General features: G+C 44.1%; 1 protein-coding gene across 1 annotated transcript in view; it reads right to left on the reverse strand.

The window, feature by feature from the left end:
• Positions 1 to 2,062: 2,062 nt before the first annotated feature.
• THUMPD2 (THUMP domain containing 2) overlaps positions 2,063 to 20,327 on the reverse strand; it is a 42,687-nt gene continuing 24,422 nt past the window's right edge. The window contains exons 7-10 of the mRNA XM_038743266.1: positions 19,601 to 19,672; positions 18,884 to 18,998; positions 9,890 to 9,998; positions 2,063 to 3,214 (exon numbers count right to left, since the gene is read on the reverse strand). Coding sequence (XP_038599194.1) covers positions 2,893 to 3,214; positions 9,890 to 9,998; positions 18,884 to 18,998; positions 19,601 to 19,672 — 618 coding nt within the window. The 3' untranslated portion in view covers positions 2,063 to 2,892. The remainder of the gene's footprint in view (positions 3,215 to 9,889; positions 9,999 to 18,883; positions 18,999 to 19,600; positions 19,673 to 20,327) is intronic.

Genomic DNA, 20,327 nt, shown 5'->3' on the forward strand with positions numbered 1-20,327 from the left:
GTGAGTTCTTGTAAAGCAAGTCAACTGGGTACTGAATGCTGGATCCCAGATAAAGCAAATCACTCCCAAGATTAGCCTTAAAACAACTCCCACCAGCATTTCAATCCCCCTCTTAGATCGATTCTCCTCAAAATGTGCCCACCTTCTGGTTTGGGTCAAGTTCCTCTTATTTTTGGATCTACTTAAGGTCGCATGTCCTTTCCCCTCTGGGCTTTCCAGACAAGCAGTTGTGTTCCCAGGATGATGAATTATCACTCACCGATGGCCCCCGTATGTAGCAGAGGAGGGCTGAGCCATGAGTTGAGTGCTGAGACTTGGTCACGAAGAGGAACGGGGAGTGGACTCCCCACAAACTCTGTTCCTGATGAATCAAATCGTGGAAATCCCGATTTCCTCCGTGCTGGTTTCAGCATCTTGGTTTCCCTTGAAGAGATGCTCGCCTACGTGAGAGTGTCCTCCAAAAACAGAAGCAGCGTGGCTTAGTGGAAAAAGCACAGGCTTGGGAGTCAGAGGTCGTGGGTTCTAAATCCCGGCTCTGCCACTTACCAGTTCTGTGACTTTAGGCAAGTCACTTTACTTCTCTGTGCCTCAGTTACCTCATCTGTAAAGTGGGGATTAAGACTGTGAGCCCCACGTGGGACAACTTGATTACCTATTTACCCTAGCGCTTAGAACAGTGCTTGGCACATAGTAAGCGCTTAACAAATACCACCAACATTACTATTATTATTAAAAACGTAGTTGCTACAATCAGGTCGGAGAGAGAAAAAACAGACTGACTCTGGCCTTCTGAGGGAGAAGCTTCAGTTGACATTTTTTGACTTTAGGAGCATGATAACTGGGCTCTCACTGTCCAGCCAAGAGTAGTCTCCTGCCTGTCAACAGGAGCAGTAAGAATTTCTGAGTTTCCTTAACCATGGCACCTAACCTTCAACCATCAAGAAAGTTACCTCTCCCTGAAATGGGATTTCCTTTCACCCCCTTGCTTCTTTCAAGTGACAGACAAGGTACAGAAATTAAGATTTCTCACACTGACAGACGACAGCACAAATTCTTCCTAGAAAAATAGGTTTTATTTTCCATGGTGCAGTAGAATAGAGATGTGGTGCGCTGATTTTCTTACAGAAACTACTCAGTGCAGTGAGAATAAAAAATTTTCTTGCTCTGCAAAGGAAAATGAAAGACTTAAAAAAAATCTAGATTCTTATCAGAGCAGCTCTCGTGAGAGCTGTCACGTTGAGAAAAGCACATTTCTCCAAGAATCAGGATTCACTTGTGAAATCATACGGCTGTTGGCTGATAAAATCAGTCAGTCAGTCAACCGTATTTATTGAGCGCTTACTGAATGCACAGCACTGTACTAAGCACTTGGGAGAATCATCATGATCAATCGTATTTATTGAGCGCTTACTATGTGCAGAGCACTGTACTAAGCGCTTGGGAAGTACAAATTGGCAACATATAGAGACAGTCCCTACCCAACAGTGGGCTCACAGTCTAAAAGAGACTGGGAGAATACACTATAACAATAAACCAGTGGAACAGATTGGTTTCTTTAATATTACGGCTTTTGTTAAGCGCTTCTATGTGTCAAGCACTGTTCTAACTGCTCAGGTATATATGTTACCAGGGTTCTCCGGTCTCCCTTCTGGAGCCCTGCCCAGGATCCACTCCTAGGGCTCTGGTCATGCCCAAGCTCCCATCCAACCTTGCAGATTCCCTAGCCAACTCCGGGCCCATACATGGGATTTTTATGTCTTTAAACCTCTTTCTGGACTCCTCCACGTGATTCTCTCCTGTGGCCTCGGAGTCTACGTGAGATTGTCCTCCTAAAACATCGATTGCTACCAACAGGTGGGAGACCTGTATATATGTTTGTACATATTTATTACTCTATTTATTTATTTTACTTGTACATATCTATTCTATTTTATTTTGTTAGTATGTTTGGTTTTGTTCTCTGTCTCCCCCTTTTAGACTGTGAGCCCAATGTTGGGTAGGGACTGTCTCTATATGTTGCCAATTTGCACTTCCCAAGCGCTTAGTACAGTGCTCTGCACATAGTAAGCGTTCAATAAATATGATTGATTGATTGAGACAGAAAGAGAACAGACTGTCTCTGGCCTTCTGAGGGAGAAAGTTATTTTGCTTCCTCAGCCCAAGCCATTCGTCAATCCACTGAGGGTCCTGCTGGCCTTCTGACAGTGCCCACAATCCTCCTGTACCCGCTGTCCCTGCTTGACTCCATCCTGTGAGCTCCTGTGCAACTGTCACAGCCCTCGTTTCTCGTGTGACCTGTGCCCTGATTCCTGCACAGTTCTCTCCAGGTCTGAGCAGCGACAGGGAATGAAGCTGCCCACTAGTAAAACCAAAGATTGCCCCATGTTTTCAGAGAGCACACTTTGAAAAGCCAATGACACTTCCTCCAAGCGGAAGATGAAATTTAAATTCCGAGGCCTTCAATAAGATCTCATTTTTCCACTTCATTTTCCAGACATTATGGCCATTCTTCCCACAAGCATGGAATTCCATTGGCAGGCAAAACTCTAGAAAACTCTAGGAAACTCTTGAAGTGAAGATTCCAGCCTGCTATCCATAGCAATTTTGGTAGACGGTACTAAGCTGGAAGTTCTAGTCCTGGGACCGACAGCCTTTCTTCACCGTGACTAAATTTTGAGATTTGAAGAGGATAGTGCTGTCAGTGACGTATTTATCAGCGTGTATATGTGGGAGGGACGGAGGGAGCGGAAACGCAACTGGCTGATGAAGTCGACAATCCCATTCCCCTCTGTGGGAAGTAAAGATTGCTTCTTCCTCCCTGGACTAAACTACTGTACCTCTGGGAATAACGAGTTGTGATCAGGCAACTAGGCCCAATTTAAGCAACCTACTTCAGTCCGGAAGATGTATCTTCCTATACTTATGGATGAAGGCCTCTGTTTTACCAAGACTAACTCCATAGCACTCTTCTACTACCAGTCTGTCCAACGGTGACACCATGTCTCTGCGATTCAGTTCTGAGTCTTGAGGTGAAGAGGAGATAATCTCTGGGGTTCTAGTTTTCCCTTCGGGATTCAAATATTTCCCATTTTCAATTTTACTTGTCCTATCACCGTGGGAATCCGAAGGGCTGGCGCTTTCTTTGCAACCTTTCAGGTGCCTGTGGAGGTCTTCGCTGAGGAGCAAGACGACAGTTCCTCCGACACGAAGCACTCTGTAGCAAGAGAAGAGAATTGTTTTCTGTCAGCATCCGCTTTGGCTACCAAACACTTTAGGTGCCGCTCTTAAAATATTGTTAGATGTTTCTTTATGTTCAATTATAACCTTAAGACCCCCAAATTCTCTAATAAAAATAGCCTAGCCTCATATCGTTTCCTTCAATCACTGTATTGAATGTTGAGGACCAAAAGTCACTGAGGGGTGAGTCCAAATAATGGGTACAAGCAAAGAGAGAGAGAAAGCAGTCGGTTTCACAGAACTCCACCCCATCAAGCAGTATGGTGCAGTGGACAGAGCACGGGCATGAGAGTCAGAAGGTCATGGGTTCTAATCCCGGCTCTGTTACATATCTGCCGTGTGCCCTTGGGCAAGTCACTTCACTTCTCTTCACAGAGAAGCAGCATGGCTCAGTGGAAAGAGCATGGGCTTTGGAGTCAGAGGTCAGGGGTTCAAATCCCAGCTCCGCCACTTGTCAGCTGTGTGACTCTGGGCAAGTCACTTCTCTGGGCCTCAGTGACCTCATCTGTAAAATGGGGATTAAGACTGTGAGCCCCCCGTGGGACAACCTGATCACCTTGTAACCTCCCCAGTGCTTAGAACAGTGCTTTGCACATAGTACACGCTTAATAAATGCCATTACTATTATTATTCTCTAGGCCTCAGTTGCCTCATCTGGCAAATGGGGATTGAGAGTGTGAGCCCCATGTGGGACAGGGACTGTGTCCAACTGGATTTGTCTGTAACCACCCTGGTGTCTGGCACAAAGTGCTGAACAAATACCATAATTATTACTATTATTAAGCTGAGACTGTACAGTGACAGGAACTCCAGAAACAGACGGTGGGAGGAGGGATGGAGAGGGAGGTGCAGGGGGAGGATGGCAAAGGGAAGAAAGGGGAGCTGATGATAGGTCTATCTTATGAGAAGCAGCGTGGCTCTAGTGGAAAGAGCCCGGGCTTTGGAGTCAGAGGTCATGGGTTCAAATCCCAGCTCCACCACTTGTCAGCTGTGTGACTTTGGGCATGTCACTTCACTTCTCTGGGCCTCAGTTCCCTCATCTGTAAAATGGGGATTAAAACTGTGAGCCCCCCCATGGGACAACCTGATCACCTTGGAACCTCCCCAGCGCTTAGAAGAGTGCTTTGCACATAGTAAGCGCTTAATAAATACTATCATTATTATTATTATTATTATCTTGGCTTCTTTGGCAGCCTGGAGCCCATCCTGCCAGCAGACATCACTTGGTAGGCTCTGCTTCTGCCCTCCATTCAGTGTTCTTGCCTGATGCTCCCCAGGTGTTTACACCCTCTGCATCCAATACTTCCAGCATTGGCGACTCCAGAATGCGGAGTCTTGCCCCACCCCAGCCCCTGCTCAGGACTAGCTGGGCTGCAAGGGTCCAGGCTACTGTATTCAAGTGGGCCGGGCCAAAATGAAGGTGGCCCGGTACTCATTTTCTGGAACCCTTGTGGCGCTCACACAGCTATGGAGGTATGCCCAGTGGCCCCTGCCCATAAATAAGCTTGGGTGGGGAGAGGGGCTGAAGTGATGATTCTCGGTTGGGAAGTTGCCCCCTGTATAGCAGGCCAAGCAGCGATGGATCCACAGCACGGGTTGGTGCAAGGCTGGCACATGTCCCGTGCCCATATCAGGATGGCATGGCAAAGAGCAGAACCCACCATCGCTCGCTATAACTAGTGCTTGAGGTTAACAGGATGGCATCCGTTCGATCAATACAACCGATACAATTGGCTGACATGTTATTGGTGGCTAGCTGTGGGACCTGTATATATGTTTGTACATATTTATTACTCTATTTATTTATTTATTTATTTTACTTGTACGTATCTATTCTATTTATATTATTTCGTTAGTATGTTTGGTTTTGTTCTCTGTCTCCCCCTTTTAGACTGTGAGCCCACTGTTGGGTAGGGACTGTCTCTATATGTTGCCAATTTGTACTTCCCAAGCGCTTAGTACAGTGCTCTGCACATAGTAAGTGCTCAATAAATACAATTGATGATGGTGATGATGACCATACTGCCAACAGAGCACCATTTATTTGGAGTACCCGCCTCCTTCCTTGCCATCTGAAAATCCTTCACACTTAAGACTCCTTTAATGCTCCTAGAAAGTTTATGCAGGAGAGGGAAATAAGCAGCATGACTGTTTAAGGCGGTTCAAAGCAAGGTGGTCTTTTCTGATTTTTAGTGTGGTTTTTAGGGGGTTGGTCAAGTCTGTAGGGTGGCAACACTACTCCTGTGTGAAATTCTTTTTTAATACTACAAACTAAAATTTTGTACAATGGGGAACCAGTTACCAACTTTGCCTGGAGAATATCTCACTGCTGACATGAAAACGGGACAGGTTCCCCCCCAAAATACTTCAGATTTTAACATCCATTAACAAATCAAGGGGGGAAAAGAGCAACTATTCACAGAATAATATTCACTCAGGTTCTTGATACGCAGAGGGAAAGTGATATTTTGTTTTTATTTTCTCAACATCATCACTCCGTTGAACATTACAGTTTTTCCATTGGTGATTATTCAATTTTCATTTCAATATTCGGCGATTTTAAAGAACACTGAGCAATCCAGAGAGGTTGCCTGGTATCACGGTAGATTATGGACAGTTCGGATAACACATATTAGCCCACCAACCCTGGCATTTCCCTTCATCTTATAGGATCACTTTTCACCTTCCAATGTAAAAAAAATATGATCAGACCATAACACTTCTTTTTATCTGAGCCTGTCTCGGATGCTGTCCGCTGAGCCCCTGCCCTAGATCCCAAAGATGTGCCATTTCCTTTGAAACTAGATTTCTCACAAAGATGATAGCTGAACTTCCCTGCCCTTTTTGGTTCAGAAAGGTGCCTTTCTGCTTTTCAGAGCCTTGCTTTTGTTAGGGGAAGGCTTTCTAGAAAGTCCACAAAGACTAACTAAGCCTCCCCTTTCCTCTTCTACTTCCATCTGCACCACCCTGATTTGCTGCCTTGGTTTCTTCCCCTCACCCAGCCCCATAGCACTTATGTACATGTCTGTAATTTATTTATTTATATGTCTATCTCACCCCCTCTAGGCTGTAAGCTCATTTTGGGCAGGGAATGCGTCTGTTTATTGCTGTACTGTACTCTCCCAAGCACTTAGTGCAGTGCTCTGCACATGGTAAGCACTCAATAAATATGATTGAATGAACAAAGAGATGCAGGAATTCTGAATTAACTCCACTAAGGAAACTTAATTCTATGACAGACTTCCTGATCACTCTAGGTTACTGACACCCCAAATCCATCCTTCTCCCACAGTCGGGGAGAGGGGGATGACTCCGGTAGATCAGGTGGGTTATCGTGCTACTCTCCCCATAGTAATAATAATTACGGTATTTGTTAAGTGCTTATTACGTGCCAAGCACTGCTCTAAGTGCTGGGGTAGATACCAGATCATCAAGTTGGACACCGTCCATGTCTCGCATGGGGCTCACAGTCTTAATCCCCATTTTACAGATGAGGTAACTGAGGCACAGCGAAGTGAAATGACTCGCCTAAGGTCACACAGCAGACAAGTGGCAGAGCTGGGATTAGAACCCATGACCTCTAACTCCCAAGCCCGTGCTCTTGGCACTAGGCCATGCTGCTTCCATATGAGGATGTAATTATTTTAGCTTGATGGAGAGAATGGGGGGAAGAAGCCCAAGTGACCTAGCAGATAGAATATGATCCTGGAAGTCAGAAGGACATGGTTTATAACCTCGCCTCTGCCATTTGTTGGCTGTGTGACCTCGGGCAAGTCACCTCACTTCTCTGGGACCCCGACCTATAAAATGGGGATTAAGACTTTGAGCCCCATGCGACACATGGACGGTGTCCAACTTGATTAGCTTGTGTCTACGGCAGCGCTTGGTACAATGTCTGCCACATAGTGAGCTCTTAACAAATACCATTAAAATAAAAGAATCGTTTAAACCCTTTAAAAAGTCACATTTCTTAAAGCTTGTTTTGGGAAGTAAACTGACTACATAGTTACAATTCTTAATCCCTCCTCCTCATTCATTCAACCATTAAATTGTATTTGTTGTGTGCTTACTGCATGCAGAACACTGCAGTAAGCACTTGGGAGAGCATTCATTCATTCATTCGCATTTATTGAGTGCTTACTGTGTGCAGGGCACGGTACTAAGCGCTTGAGAAGTACAACTTTGTAACATATAGAGACCGTCCCTACCCAACAGCGGGCTCACAGCCTAGAAGGGGGAGAATATAGAGTTAGTGGACATGTTCCCCATGAGACCACGAGTCCCCTGAGAGACAGAGATGGTGTTTAATTCCCACCTGTGATGATGATAATGGCATTCATTAAGCACTTCTATGTGTTAAGCACAGTACTAGGCCTTGAGGTAGATACAAGATAATTAGACTGGACACAGTCCCTGTCCCATATAGGGCTCCCAGCTTAAGTAGGAGGGAGAGCAAGTATTGAATCCCCATTGTACAGGTGAGGAAACTGAGGCACAGAGAAGTTAAATGACTTGCCCAAAGTCACACAGCAAGCCAGTGGCAGGGCTGGGATTAGAACCCAGGTCCTCCTACTCCCAGGCCCCTGTTTTTTCCATTAGGCCATGCTGCTACCTGTTCTCTTCCATTCATTCAATCGTATTTATTGAGCGCTTACTGTATGCAGAGCACTGTACTAAGCGCTTGGGAAGTACAAGTTGGATAATGATGGCATTTGTAAAGCACTTATTATGTGCAAAGCACTGCTCTAAGTGCTGGGGCAGATACAAGGTGATCAGGTTGTCCCATGTGGGGCTCACAGTCTTAATCCCCATTTTACAGATGAGGGAACTGAGGCACAGAGAAGGTAAGGGACTTGCCCAAAGTCACACAGCTGACAATTGGAAGAGCTGGGATTTGAACCCCTGACCTCTGACTCCCAAGCCCGGGCTCTTTCCACTGAGCCATGCTGCTTCTCACTTAGTACAGTACTTAGGACTTCCAGCACTTAGTACAGTACTGTCCACCCACGAAGCACTTAATAAATATTATTTGTACTACCGCGGCAAAAACTTCTCTGTCAGGGCCAAAAAACCTTTAAAGAATGCTCTAGTAATAATAATAATAATAATAATAATGGCATTTATTAAGCGCTTACTATGTGCAAAGCCCTGTTCTAAGCGCTGGAGAGGTTACAAGGTGATCAGGTTGTGCCACGTGGGGCTCACAGTCAATTTCCATTTTACAGATGAGGTAACTGAGGCACAGAGAAGGTAGGGGACTTGCCCAAAGTCACGTAGCTGACAATTGGAGGAGCTGGGATTTGAACCCATGACCTCTGACTCCCAAGCCCGGGCTCTTTCCACTGAGCCACGCTGCTTCTCACTTAGTACAGTACTTAGGACTTCCAGTACTTAGTACAGTACTGTCCACCCACGAAGCACTTAATAAATATTATTTGTACTACCATGGGAAAAACTTCTCTATCAGGGCCAAAAAACCTTTAAAGAATGCTCTAGTAATACTACTAGAGGCCAGAATTTAGAATAAAATGAAAGAGGCAACAGGAATTTAGTCTGGGCTTCTTGAAATAAAACAGATGAGAAGATTATCACCAAGGCCTGACTGTGCTGACCCGTCTCTACAGGTTGCCAACTTGTACTTCCCAAGTGCTCTGCACACAGTAAGCGCTCAATAAATACGATTGAATGAATGAATGAATGAAACACCAAGCTTCCTTTTGTCCAACTGAAATCTCTACTGCCAAAATTTTCACTTTTTTCCTGAGGACTGGGCCCAGAGAACCCCTGGCTGGCATTCTCCCCATAAAGGCTTTTATTTCCTGGAAGAGTTTTAAACAATCCCTTGGCCTTTTCAGGCCCAACAACCCCAAATCCTTTAACCTTTCCCCTCAGAATCCAGTAATATTTACTGAGGGTCTTGTGTGTTGCTTTCTGCCCTAAGGGTCTGGGCAAATACAACAGAGGTAGAATACACAGACAGTCCCTGCAGACAAGGAATTTACAATCTCACAGGGTGGGTTTTGCAGATACAGTTTACAGCTAGTGGGAGGAGGAGGAAGGATAACATTTAACTGAGGTAGGAAGAAGGAAAGAAGGAAGGGGGGGGATAAAGAAGTGAATGAATATGTAGTGCACATAATTTTTTTGTACTGGAGTACAAAAAAGCCAATCAGGTTGGACACAAAGTCCCACACATGGCTCACAGTCTTAATCCCCATTTTACGCACGGGGTAAGTGAGGCACGGAAGTTAAGTGATTTGCCTAAGGTCAACCAGTGGACTAGTGGTGGATTTGAACCCAGATCCTCTAATCCTGGCTCTGGCATGTAACTGTTCTGTGACATTGGGCAAGTCACTTAACTTCTCTTGTGCCTCAGTTCCCTCACTGGCAAAACGGCGATTCAACACCTCTTCTCCCACCAACTTAAACCGTGAGCCTCATGTGGAACCTGCTCATCTTGTGTTTACCCCAGTGCCTAGTAAAGTGCTTGGCACACAGTAAGTGCTTAAGAAATACCACATTTATTATTAATGGTTCCAGGACCCATTCATGAAGAGGTCTGTTATATCCATCTTCTAGCCTCGCTTTGGAAACCTATCATTTTGATGAAATCACTGGAAAGTCACCCCAAGGTCTAACAAACCAGGCTTACCTTTCCATTTCCTGAAGAATGCTCTCGATGTCTTTTCCTAATGTGAACTTTTTCCCAAAGGGAACATCAGAAATAATAACATCAAGACTTCCCGACGGGAATGGCAATTCTACAAAACAGAAACCAGAATACTACATTATTTGTAAATCAATCCCGCAAGAAATTAAACTTTATAGAGGGAAGTCTTGGTAAAATGAAATTTCAACTATAGGTTCCGCTTTCCCATGTAAGTGCAGGTGATGTTAGCCCATAAGTAGTCCTGATTTTATTTACTTGCATTGATGTCTGTCTCCCCAACTCCAGACTGTGAGCTCCTTGCAGAGCAAGTCACTGTTTATTGTTGCATTGTACCTTCCCAAGTGCTTAGTACAGTGCGCTGCATACAGTAAGTGCTCAATAAATATGACTGACTGAATGAATCAATGTAGAGGCAAGAGAGGCTTTCTCTTCCCTATTCTCTGTCCCAGAAATGCAAGAAGGAACTGAAAAGGTCCTGGTGTGAGTTGCAACCTGCCTCAAGGGAGAATGCAAGTGTCTAATCCCACCCCAAATACAATTAATCATAGCTCGCCTCACCCCAAAATCAAGGGAGAGAATGTTTCAATTTCAACATATGGCACTTCCCATACCATGGTTCAAATTCCAAATATTTTCCGTGATTCATCCTTGAAGCAGCATGGCATAATGGATAGAGCATGGGCTTGGGAGTCGGAAGGTCATGGGCTCTAATCTCGGCTCTTCCACTTATCTGCTGTGTAACCTTGGGCTAGTCACCTAACTTCTCTGTGCCTCGGTTCCTCTGTAAAATGGGGATTGAGACTGTGAGCCCCACAAACGACAAGGGACTGTGTTCAACCCAGTCCCTTATATCCACCTCATTGCTTAGTACAGTGCCTGGCACAAAGAAAGCACTTGACAAATGCCATTATTATTATTACTAATACAACCTGATAGGTAGATTATTCTATATTTGGTAAATCTGAGGCCCAGAAAGTTGAGTCAGAACCCACTCCTGAAAAACCAGCTGACTTTGGAGCATAAGAGCTAGAATAGAAGTTATCACTTTTTAATGAGGAAATTTATGGGAACTTTCCTTCTCCATCACAACCTCCAGAATAATCCTGTCTGCCTTTTTAAGTACTTGGATTGGTTCCTGACTTACAACACATGCCAAATCTCAATGATTATGGTCCCCTTAAGTGAAGTAATTCTGTGTCTGTTACATTGTACTCTCCCAAGCACTTAGTACAGCGCTCTGCACACAGTAGGTGCTCAATAAATACGATTAACCGACTGACTGGATTCACTCCGTGAAATCTGGCCCTATGAAGAGGTATGGAGGGGATTCCTGAAGTCACTCTTTCTTGGAAAATCATATTTTATTAGCACTTTCTGACATATATCATTTAGAGTGGAGGGATTCCTGAGATCCACATACTTTAAGATGAGTCAATTTTATAGAAACTACTTGGCATTACTGATCTCATAGGCAGACAAGATAGTTACTCCTTGAGAATTTATAAACAGAAATCTTAACTGGAAAGGGTCCCAAATTCAGATTACATTGAAAGATGACACTAAAATCTGGAAGACGGCTAAATTTGGACTTATAGCTAATTTATAAAATCATCACTTCAGCCAATAACTGATGCATGGGAAAAAAGATCTCTATGTTAGAGGTTTGCAAAAACAAGAATTGTTACAAGTAAATGTTTCATCCAAAACAATTTCTAGCACTCATTTGCTAAGTTCTCCAAAGGAGGCCACCACCTCTGCATGGAATTTTGTGGGGTTTTTTATTTTATTTTTACATATATTGAAACACCCACCTACTGTATGGAATTTTGTGGGTTTTTTAATTTTATTTTTACATATATTGAAACACCCACCTTTCTCTATTGCCCTCAATACTGGAAGAGAGTTTAGGTAACTAGAAAAATGGTATATTACTATTTAAAACATTTGCATATAATTTGACGCTGACACTTGAAAATTGGACCTGAATTTCTGTGCAGCACAGAACTGTGTAGAAGGCGGTAAAAACTGTCAAAATGTAACTTGTGATCGACTCTCCCACTTGTCCCCTTGTTCGAGTGGTTCTCGGGCCTGGAACTCTTTCCCCTTTTCTAAGCTGACAGACCACGGCTCTTCTCATGTTCAGAGCCCATCTTGAATCCCAACTCTTCCAGAAAGCCATCCTTAACTCGTAACACTCAGAAACCAAATCAACCCAACAGCCACCTCAAGCATTTACGTATTTTTTAACCTATTATCAGTCCTTGTGAATAAATGTAAATAAATAATCAGTTTGAACAGCTAACTATTTATGGCACAGTGCATAGACCTCTGAGGCAGAAGGTCATGGGTTCTAATCTCGGCCCTGCCATTTGTCTGCTATGTGACCTTGGACAAGTCGCTTGTCTGTATCAGTTACTTCAGCTTTAAAATGGGGATCAAGACTTTGAGCCCCGCGTGGGACAGGGACTGTTCCCTCCCCAATTTGCTTGTATCCACCCCAGTGCTTAGTACAGTGTCTGGCACATAGTAAGCACTTAAATACCATAACTTCTATTTGTAAATATTTTTATGGCAGTCTCTCCCAATAAGATGCATGATCACTGTTGGTAGAGAATGCATTATTATGGCGCTTTTTTGTTAAATGCTTACTACGTGTCAAAGATTTTTTAAGCACGGGGGTAACGTTCATCAGATCAGACATGGTCCCTGTCCCATATGAGGCTCACGAGGTAAGTAGGAGGGAGAACAGGCACTGAATCCCCATTTTAAAGATGGAGAAACTGAGGTATGGAGAAGTTAAATGACATGCCCAAGGTCACAAAGCACGCAAGTGGCAGAGCTGGGATTAGAACCCAGTTCCTCTGACTCAATAGGTCCATGCTCTTTCTCCAAGATCCCACTGTTTCTTGGGAATGTTTAAGTGCTTAGCTCGATGCACTGAACTCAATGAGTGCTCAATAAATACAATTATTATTTACTCTAAACGTTTAATGAAGGGAAATGTGTATTAGGTATCAATTACTTGCACGATTTAGTATTTATTGAGAACCTAGAATGGGAAAAATAAAAAAACCCCACAAAACTTGTGTCACACAACTTGCTTACCTCCTGACCACTGGCTTTAAAGCACTTAAATCAGCTTGCCCCTCAGACCTTAACACAAAGATCTCCTAATATAGCGCAGCCTGTACACTTCACTCCTCTAACACCAGCTTGCTCATCTAATCTATCTCTCTGTGGTCCCCGTTTGCAAATCCTCCTTCTGGCCTGGAACTTCCTTCCCCCTTCACATACTCCAGACCCCCCACTCTCACCACCTTCAGAGCTTTGTAATGGTCACACCTCTTCCAAGAGGCCTTCTCCAATGAGCCCTCTTTTCCCCAGTTCCCTCTCCCTTTTGCATCATCTATGAATTTGGATTGGCATCCTTTGGGCACTAGGTATTCACCCTACCCACCCTCAGCCCTTATGTAAAACTCTCTGTGGGCAAGGAACACGTCTACCAACTCTGTTTTATTGTACTCTCCTATGTGCTTAGTATATTGCTTTTCACACAATAAGCACTCAATAAATACCACTGATTGAAAACACTCCCAAAGCCCCGAAGCCAAAAAAAGCCCCCTACCCCTCCCAAGCATAAAATGCACAACCTGCTCACTGTGCCTTCATCTTGTCTATCTCTCCACTGACCCTTCACTGACGTCCTTTCTCTGGTCTGGAATCAGTCAATCAATCAATCGTATTTATTCATTCATTCATTCAATCGTATTTACTGAGTGCTTACTGTGTGCAGAGCATTGCACTAAGCACTTGGGAGAGTACCATATAACAGAGTTGGTAGACATGCCCACAATGAGCTCATAGTGTAGAGGACTCCCTCCCACTTCATATCCATTGGACCATCACTCTCCCCACCTTCCAAGCCTTATTAAGATAACATCTCCACCCTGAAGCCCTTTCCAACTAAGCCCTCATTTCCCTTACTCCGCTCCCTCCTGCATCCCCCCTGCCTGCACTTGCATTTGTACCCCTTAATCACTTGATAGTCACCCCACCTTCAGTTCGCAGGACTTATATACATAACTGCAATCTATTTCAATGTCTGTCTCACCTCTGACTGTGAGCTCCTTGTGGGTGGGGAATATGTCTATCAAATCTGTTTTATTCTAATAATAATATCACTCCCACCCTACCTCCTTCCCCTTCCCACAGCACCTGTATATATACTGTACACATTTATTACTCTATTTTACTTGTACAAATTTACTATTTATTTTGTTAATGATGCACATATAGCTTTAATTCTATTTGTTCTGATGATTTTGACACCTGTCTACATGCTTTGTTTCGTTGCCTGTCTCCCCCTTCTAGCCTGTGAGCCCACTGTTGGGTAGGGACCATCTCTGTATGTTGCCGACTTGTACTTCCCAAGCACTTAGTACAGTGCTCTGCACACAGTAAGCGCTCAATAAATATGATTGAATGAATGAATGGTACTTGATAAGCACTTACTATGTGCCAAGCACTGTTCTAAGTATTCTCCCAACCCCTTGGTACAGTGCCCTGCACAAAGTAAATGCGCAATAAATATGATTAATCGACTGACCCATTGGCAGATTCTTTTACTGGATGGGTTCCATTGTTGGGTTTTTTCTGAGGGATATCTGGCTCTCACAAGAAACTGGCTCATTCAGCCGCAGCAGAAGACATTTAAAGTCCAACGGCTCACCAGGACACGGTGTAAACCCAATTACCTGGCTAACTGGAATAGCTCCTGCCCTTCTGCTCAAATACCAACTGATCTGAGTGAGTGACAATTCCTTGCTCCTCCAGGTAGATACTGAATCTGGATCTGCAATTTTTTTCATCTCAGTAGAGATGCTAAGGTCAAAGTTGGGAGTATTTGCCTTTTTTCCCCCTTGATTGTTCTGCTTTCCTTTTAAAGGCACAGTCCAAGGCCACTTCTATCAAACGGGCTGGGTAAAAATTCACTAAAATGAAAGCATCATCGGTGAAGTCATTCTCTTAATCAAGTCCGTCAATGAACTGTGAATTCTCCAGTTGTCCAGAGGGTTCTGCTGAGAATAACTAAGTCCTCCAGAGAGGTGGTAATGTAGATAGGGACCAAAAGTGGTGCCAAGCTCAACTAATCAGTCGCATTATTGAGCGCTTGTTGTGAGCAGAGTACTATACTAAGTGCTTGGGAGTGTACAATATAACAATATAACAGAATTGGTAGACACACTCCCTGCCCAAAACAAGCTTAGCCTAGAGGGGGAGGCAGACATTAATGCAAATAAATTATTGATATGCAAATAAGTGCTGTGGGGGCTGAGGGAGGGGTGAATAAAGGGAGCAAATCAGGGTGATGCAGAAGAGAATGGGAGAAGAGGAAATGAGGGGTTAGTCAGGGAAGACCTCTTTGAGGAGATGTGCCTTCAATTAGGCTTTGAAGATGGGGAGAGTAATTGTCGGATATGTACAGGGAGGACGTTCCAGGGCAGAGGGAGGACATGGACAAGGGATTGGCAGTTTAGGATGGAGTACCAATGGATGGATTTAGCAAGGACATCATGGGTGACCTTCGAGAGGGGGTGACCTTTGAGAGGGCAGTTTCTGTGGAATGAAGGGGATGGAAGTCGGATTGGAGAGAGTCAAGGAGAGAATTGGAGGAGAGGAACTTGAGATAGTGGGTGTAGACGACTTGCTCAAGAAGTTTGGAGAGGAATGGAAGGAGGGCGATGGGGCGATTACTGGAGGGACCCATGGGAGGGATCTTGGTTTTTTTAAGGATAGGGGAGACATAAGCATGCTTGAAAGCAGTGGGGGAAAAGCCACTGGAGAGCGAACGTTGAAGATGGCAGTCAAGGAGGGAAGAAGGGAGAGGGCAAGTGCTTGTGACTTTGGGCAAATCACTTAACTTCTCTGTGCCTCAGTTACCTCATCTGTAAAATGCGGATTAAGACTGTGAGCCCCCCGTGGGACAACCTGATCACTCTGTAACCTCCCCAGTGCTTAGAACAGTGCTTTGCACATAGTATGCGCTAAATAAATGTCATCATTATTATTATATGGTGCAAAGGGATGGAGTCAGATGCGCAGGTGGAGGGGGTGGGTTTTGAGAGCAGGCAAGAGATCGTCTCTTGAGATACTGCTGGGAAAGATGGGAGAGTTGAAGAAGGGGAGGGAGGAAGGAGGGACTGGAGAGGAGCAGGGAAGACTTTAGGGAGATCACACCCAAGAGTTTGAATTTTCTCAAAAGAGTAGGTGGCCAGGTCATTACGCACTAGGGATGGAAGAGGCAGTGGGACAGAGTGTTTGAGGAGGGAGTTAAACATTTGGAACAAGTGGCGAGGGCAATGAGCTTGAGTGTTAATAAGGATGGAGAAATCATTTTGCTGTTTATAGAGGGCAGAGTTAAAACACGCAAGGATGAATTTAAGCGCTTAGTACAATGCTCTGCACACAGTAAGCACTCAAATATGATTGAATGGACCAGGTAGATGAAGTCGGACTGATAGCTAATAATAATAATAATAATATTTGTGGCATTTGTTAAGTGCTTACTATTTGCCAAGCACTGTTTTAAGCGCTGGGGTTGGACACATTCCTTGTCCCTCACGGGGCTCTTGATCCCCATTTTACAGATGAGGTAATTGAGGCACAGAGACTTGGCCCAAGTCACCCAGCAGGCACGTGGCAAGAGCCAGAATTAGAATCCATGACTTCTGACTTCCAGGCCCAAGATCTTCCCACTAGGCCACGCTGCGTCTCATTTCTCATCTAGATTTCGGCGAGCAACGCTCCGCGGCTGATGCCCAGGAGTGAAGAAAGCGGACTCTGGAGGTGACCCAGGGCTTTGGGTTACTGGTATGAATTTGACAAAGAGAATAGGGGAGCTAGTGAGTTGAGTTCAGTAGAGAGTTCAATCTATAATATATTCTTTTCCACCTAGGCGCAGTGGACTATTTGCAAAAATACTACATTAAGGTATGGCTTGGTAAAATTCTGCATTTCCAGTTCACGCAGTCCGTATCTTTCATTAAATCTGTAAAACTCTGGATTTGGAGCATTTCTTAAATGAGAAATGGCCATTTAATTTCATGGCAGAATCCACCTATGAACATTCAAGTCAACACACAACTGCTAAAGCCTGCAAATTCTTCCTTCTTTAAATAATGATATTCGTTAAGCGCTCATTAAGTGCTAAGTACTTAGTGCCGGGGTAGATATGGGATAATCAGGTTGGACACAGTCCACAACCCACCTAGGGCTCAGAGGCTTAATTCCCATTTTACCGATGAGGTAAATGAAGCACAGAAAAGTGACTTGCCCAAAGTCACAGAGCACACAAGTGGCAGAGCCGGGATTAGGATATTTTGCCACACAAGTCCTTGGTCTTTCCACTATCAATCAATCAATCAATCGTATTTATTGAGCGCTTACTGTGTGCAAAGAACTGTACTAAGCGCTTGGGAAGTACAAGTTGGCAACATATAGAGACAGTCCCGACCCAACAGTGGGCTCACAGTCTAAAAGGGGGAGACAGAGAACAAAACCAAACATACTAACAAAATAAAAAATAGAATAGATATGTACAAGTAAAATAAATAAATAAATTCCACTAGACCATACAGCTTCTCTAAAACATTCCCTGGATCTGCCCCTTCCTTTCTACTCTAACAGCTATCACCCTGCTCTAAGCTTTGTCCTATCCTAGTTAGACATCGCAAATAGAGCTTGGGAGTCAGGTCATGGGTTCTAATCCAGGCTCCGCCACTTGTCAGCTGTGTGACCAAGGGCAAGTCACTTAATTTCTCTGCATCTCAGTTACCTCATCTGTAAAATGGGGATTGAGACTGTGAGCACGCCGTGGGGCAGAGACTGTCCAACCCTATTTATTTGTTTTATCCACCCCGGGGCTTAGTACAGTGCCTGGCATGTAGTAAGCGCTTAACAAATTCCATAATTACCAGCCTGCTCACTGGCCACCCCTACTCCAGCTTCTCCCCTCTTCAGTCTAAGTGGCTCCAGATCATATTCTTGAAAGGCTACTCGAATCACATCTCTCCACTTCCCCAATATCTCCCATTATGGCCCAATACTCCTCAATCAATTAATCGTATTTATTGAGTGCTTACTGTGTGCAGAACACTGTACTAAGCGCTTGGGAAGTACAAGTTGACAACATATAGAGACAGTCCCTACCCAACAGTGGGCTCACAGTCTAAAAGACATCAAACCAAAACTCTTTACTCTTCACAAGGCATGATTCCAGCTTTCTCTATCCTACATTTTTCCTCTCTTCACCTGCTACTCTTTAGCCCACACTCTGCATTCTTTACCAAGATCACCCGCATCCGTTTATTGTTCTCCCAAGCGCTTTGTACAGTGCTCTGCACACAGTAAGCACTCAATAAATGTTTGAATAAACACGACTGAATGAACCTAATCGTAACCTATTTTTTTCCTAGTTCATGCAGTCCATATCTTTCATTAAAGATACTGTTCTGTTCTGCAAACCTGGAATCCTTGTCCCTCGCAATCCACCAGACTTGAGTCCTTCGCATTGAGAAATGTTCTCGAAGTATTTAACAACCCACCCTAGAGCAGAATGTGGACTAGATCTATGGAACTGTGGCGGACTTCTTTGTTTCAAATACAAGGAAAAAAATGCTGATTATTTAAACATTGCTATTACTCTTTTGGGTATGCTCGAATACTACATAAGAATTCTTATGTGTGTGAACCTGCTGTTGGGTAGGGACTGTCTCTATGTGTTGCCGACTTGTACTTCCCAAGCGCTTAGTACAGTGCTCTGCACACAGTAAGCGCTCAATAAATACTATTGATTGATTGATTGAAAAGACCTGATTATGCGTTTTCCTGATCTACAGTTCTGTGTTCAGATGCATTTTATCACAATGGAAACACGCTTTGTTTTATGTGAATATACTTGCGATTCAAATACTTTACCTATCACAGAGGCTTTAAGAAGCTCAATTTTATCCATCAGGCCTGCGGCATTCACATTGTCCCGTGCAACCTGCAGCTGTGAATTACTGATGTCGGTGCCCAAATAATTAGCGTCCTGGGGAGGGACAGGAAAACAGGTAAATATTCTTCACTGCAAAGGAAATCCATTTGAATGTTCTTAGATGCTGTAAGTGGGAGAGATTGGTAATCCTTTCTGATATTCACTTCAGATGCTGGGATCAAAAAACATTGTATAAGAAAATTTAAGACGTTTAATGCTATTTTAAAGCTAAGAGGGTTTTTTTTTTTAATCACTTTTGTGCTGCTGAATGCTCTCTAATCTCCCTTGGCCTCAAAGCATAGAGACTCCTTTGCCAGGGATCTAATAAATGGGTTTGGACCAACTCAAGCTATGTGGCAAGCAATCAAAACTGAGGTAGCATGGCCTACTGGATAGAGCACTGGCCTGCAAGTCAGAAGGACATGGGTTCTAATCCTGGCTCTGCCACTTGTCTCCTGTGTGACCATGGACAAGTCACTTCACTTCTCTGCTCCTCAGTTAGCTCATCTGCATAATGGGGATTAAGACTGTGATCCTCATGTGGACATGGACTGTGTCCAAAACTGATTAGCTCACATCTACCCCAGTGCTTAGAACAGTGCCTGGCACAATGGAAGGGGTGCACAAATACCATAAACCCCCCCCCACAAACTTACTGGCCATTCTTTTGCGGCTTCCAAAAGGATTGTTCCAAGTCCACACATTGGATCTAGGACAAGAGAGCCAGCCTGTAAACCAGAAATATTGAAAGAACAAATAGTCAAAGCAAAGAAGGGTCCTGATTTTAGTTTGCTATAAAAGCTTTGGTGAAAAACAAACAAACCCACTCATTGTACAGTGAAAATTAGTCTGATTAGAGGGTTTCTTTATAAAATGAGGGAAGAATGCTTTGTATGCAGATAAGTATTTGAAGAAGTCGTCTTTGTATAAGAGAAACAGTGTGGCTCAGTGGAAAGAGCAAGGGCTTTGGAGTCAGAGGTCATGGGTTCAAATCCCGGCTCGGCCAACTGTCAGCTGTGTGACTTTGGGCAAGTCACTTCACTTCTCTGTGCCTCAGTGACCTCATCTGTAAAATGGGGATTAAAACTGTGAGCCCCGTGTGGGACAACCTGATCACCTTGTAACCTCTCCAGTGCTTAGAACAGTGCTTTGCACACAGTAAGTGCTTAACAAATACCATTATTATTATATAGGTAGCTACTGTCACTGAGGAAAGGGCCTCTAGATTAAGGGGTCTTCCCGCACCACACTATGATCACTGTCACTCTGCCAAATACTTCAGAACAGTGAACACGGTGAGCACATCCTCCTTCCCTGTCACTGATGGCATCAGTTTGGCACATGGTCAGGTGCCTATGTTCTAGACTGTAAGCTCCCTGAGGG

Source organism: Tachyglossus aculeatus, chromosome 1, assembly GCF_015852505.1.
Source record: "Tachyglossus aculeatus isolate mTacAcu1 chromosome 1, mTacAcu1.pri, whole genome shotgun sequence".
Classification (NCBI taxonomy): domain Eukaryota; kingdom Metazoa; phylum Chordata; class Mammalia; order Monotremata; family Tachyglossidae; genus Tachyglossus; species Tachyglossus aculeatus.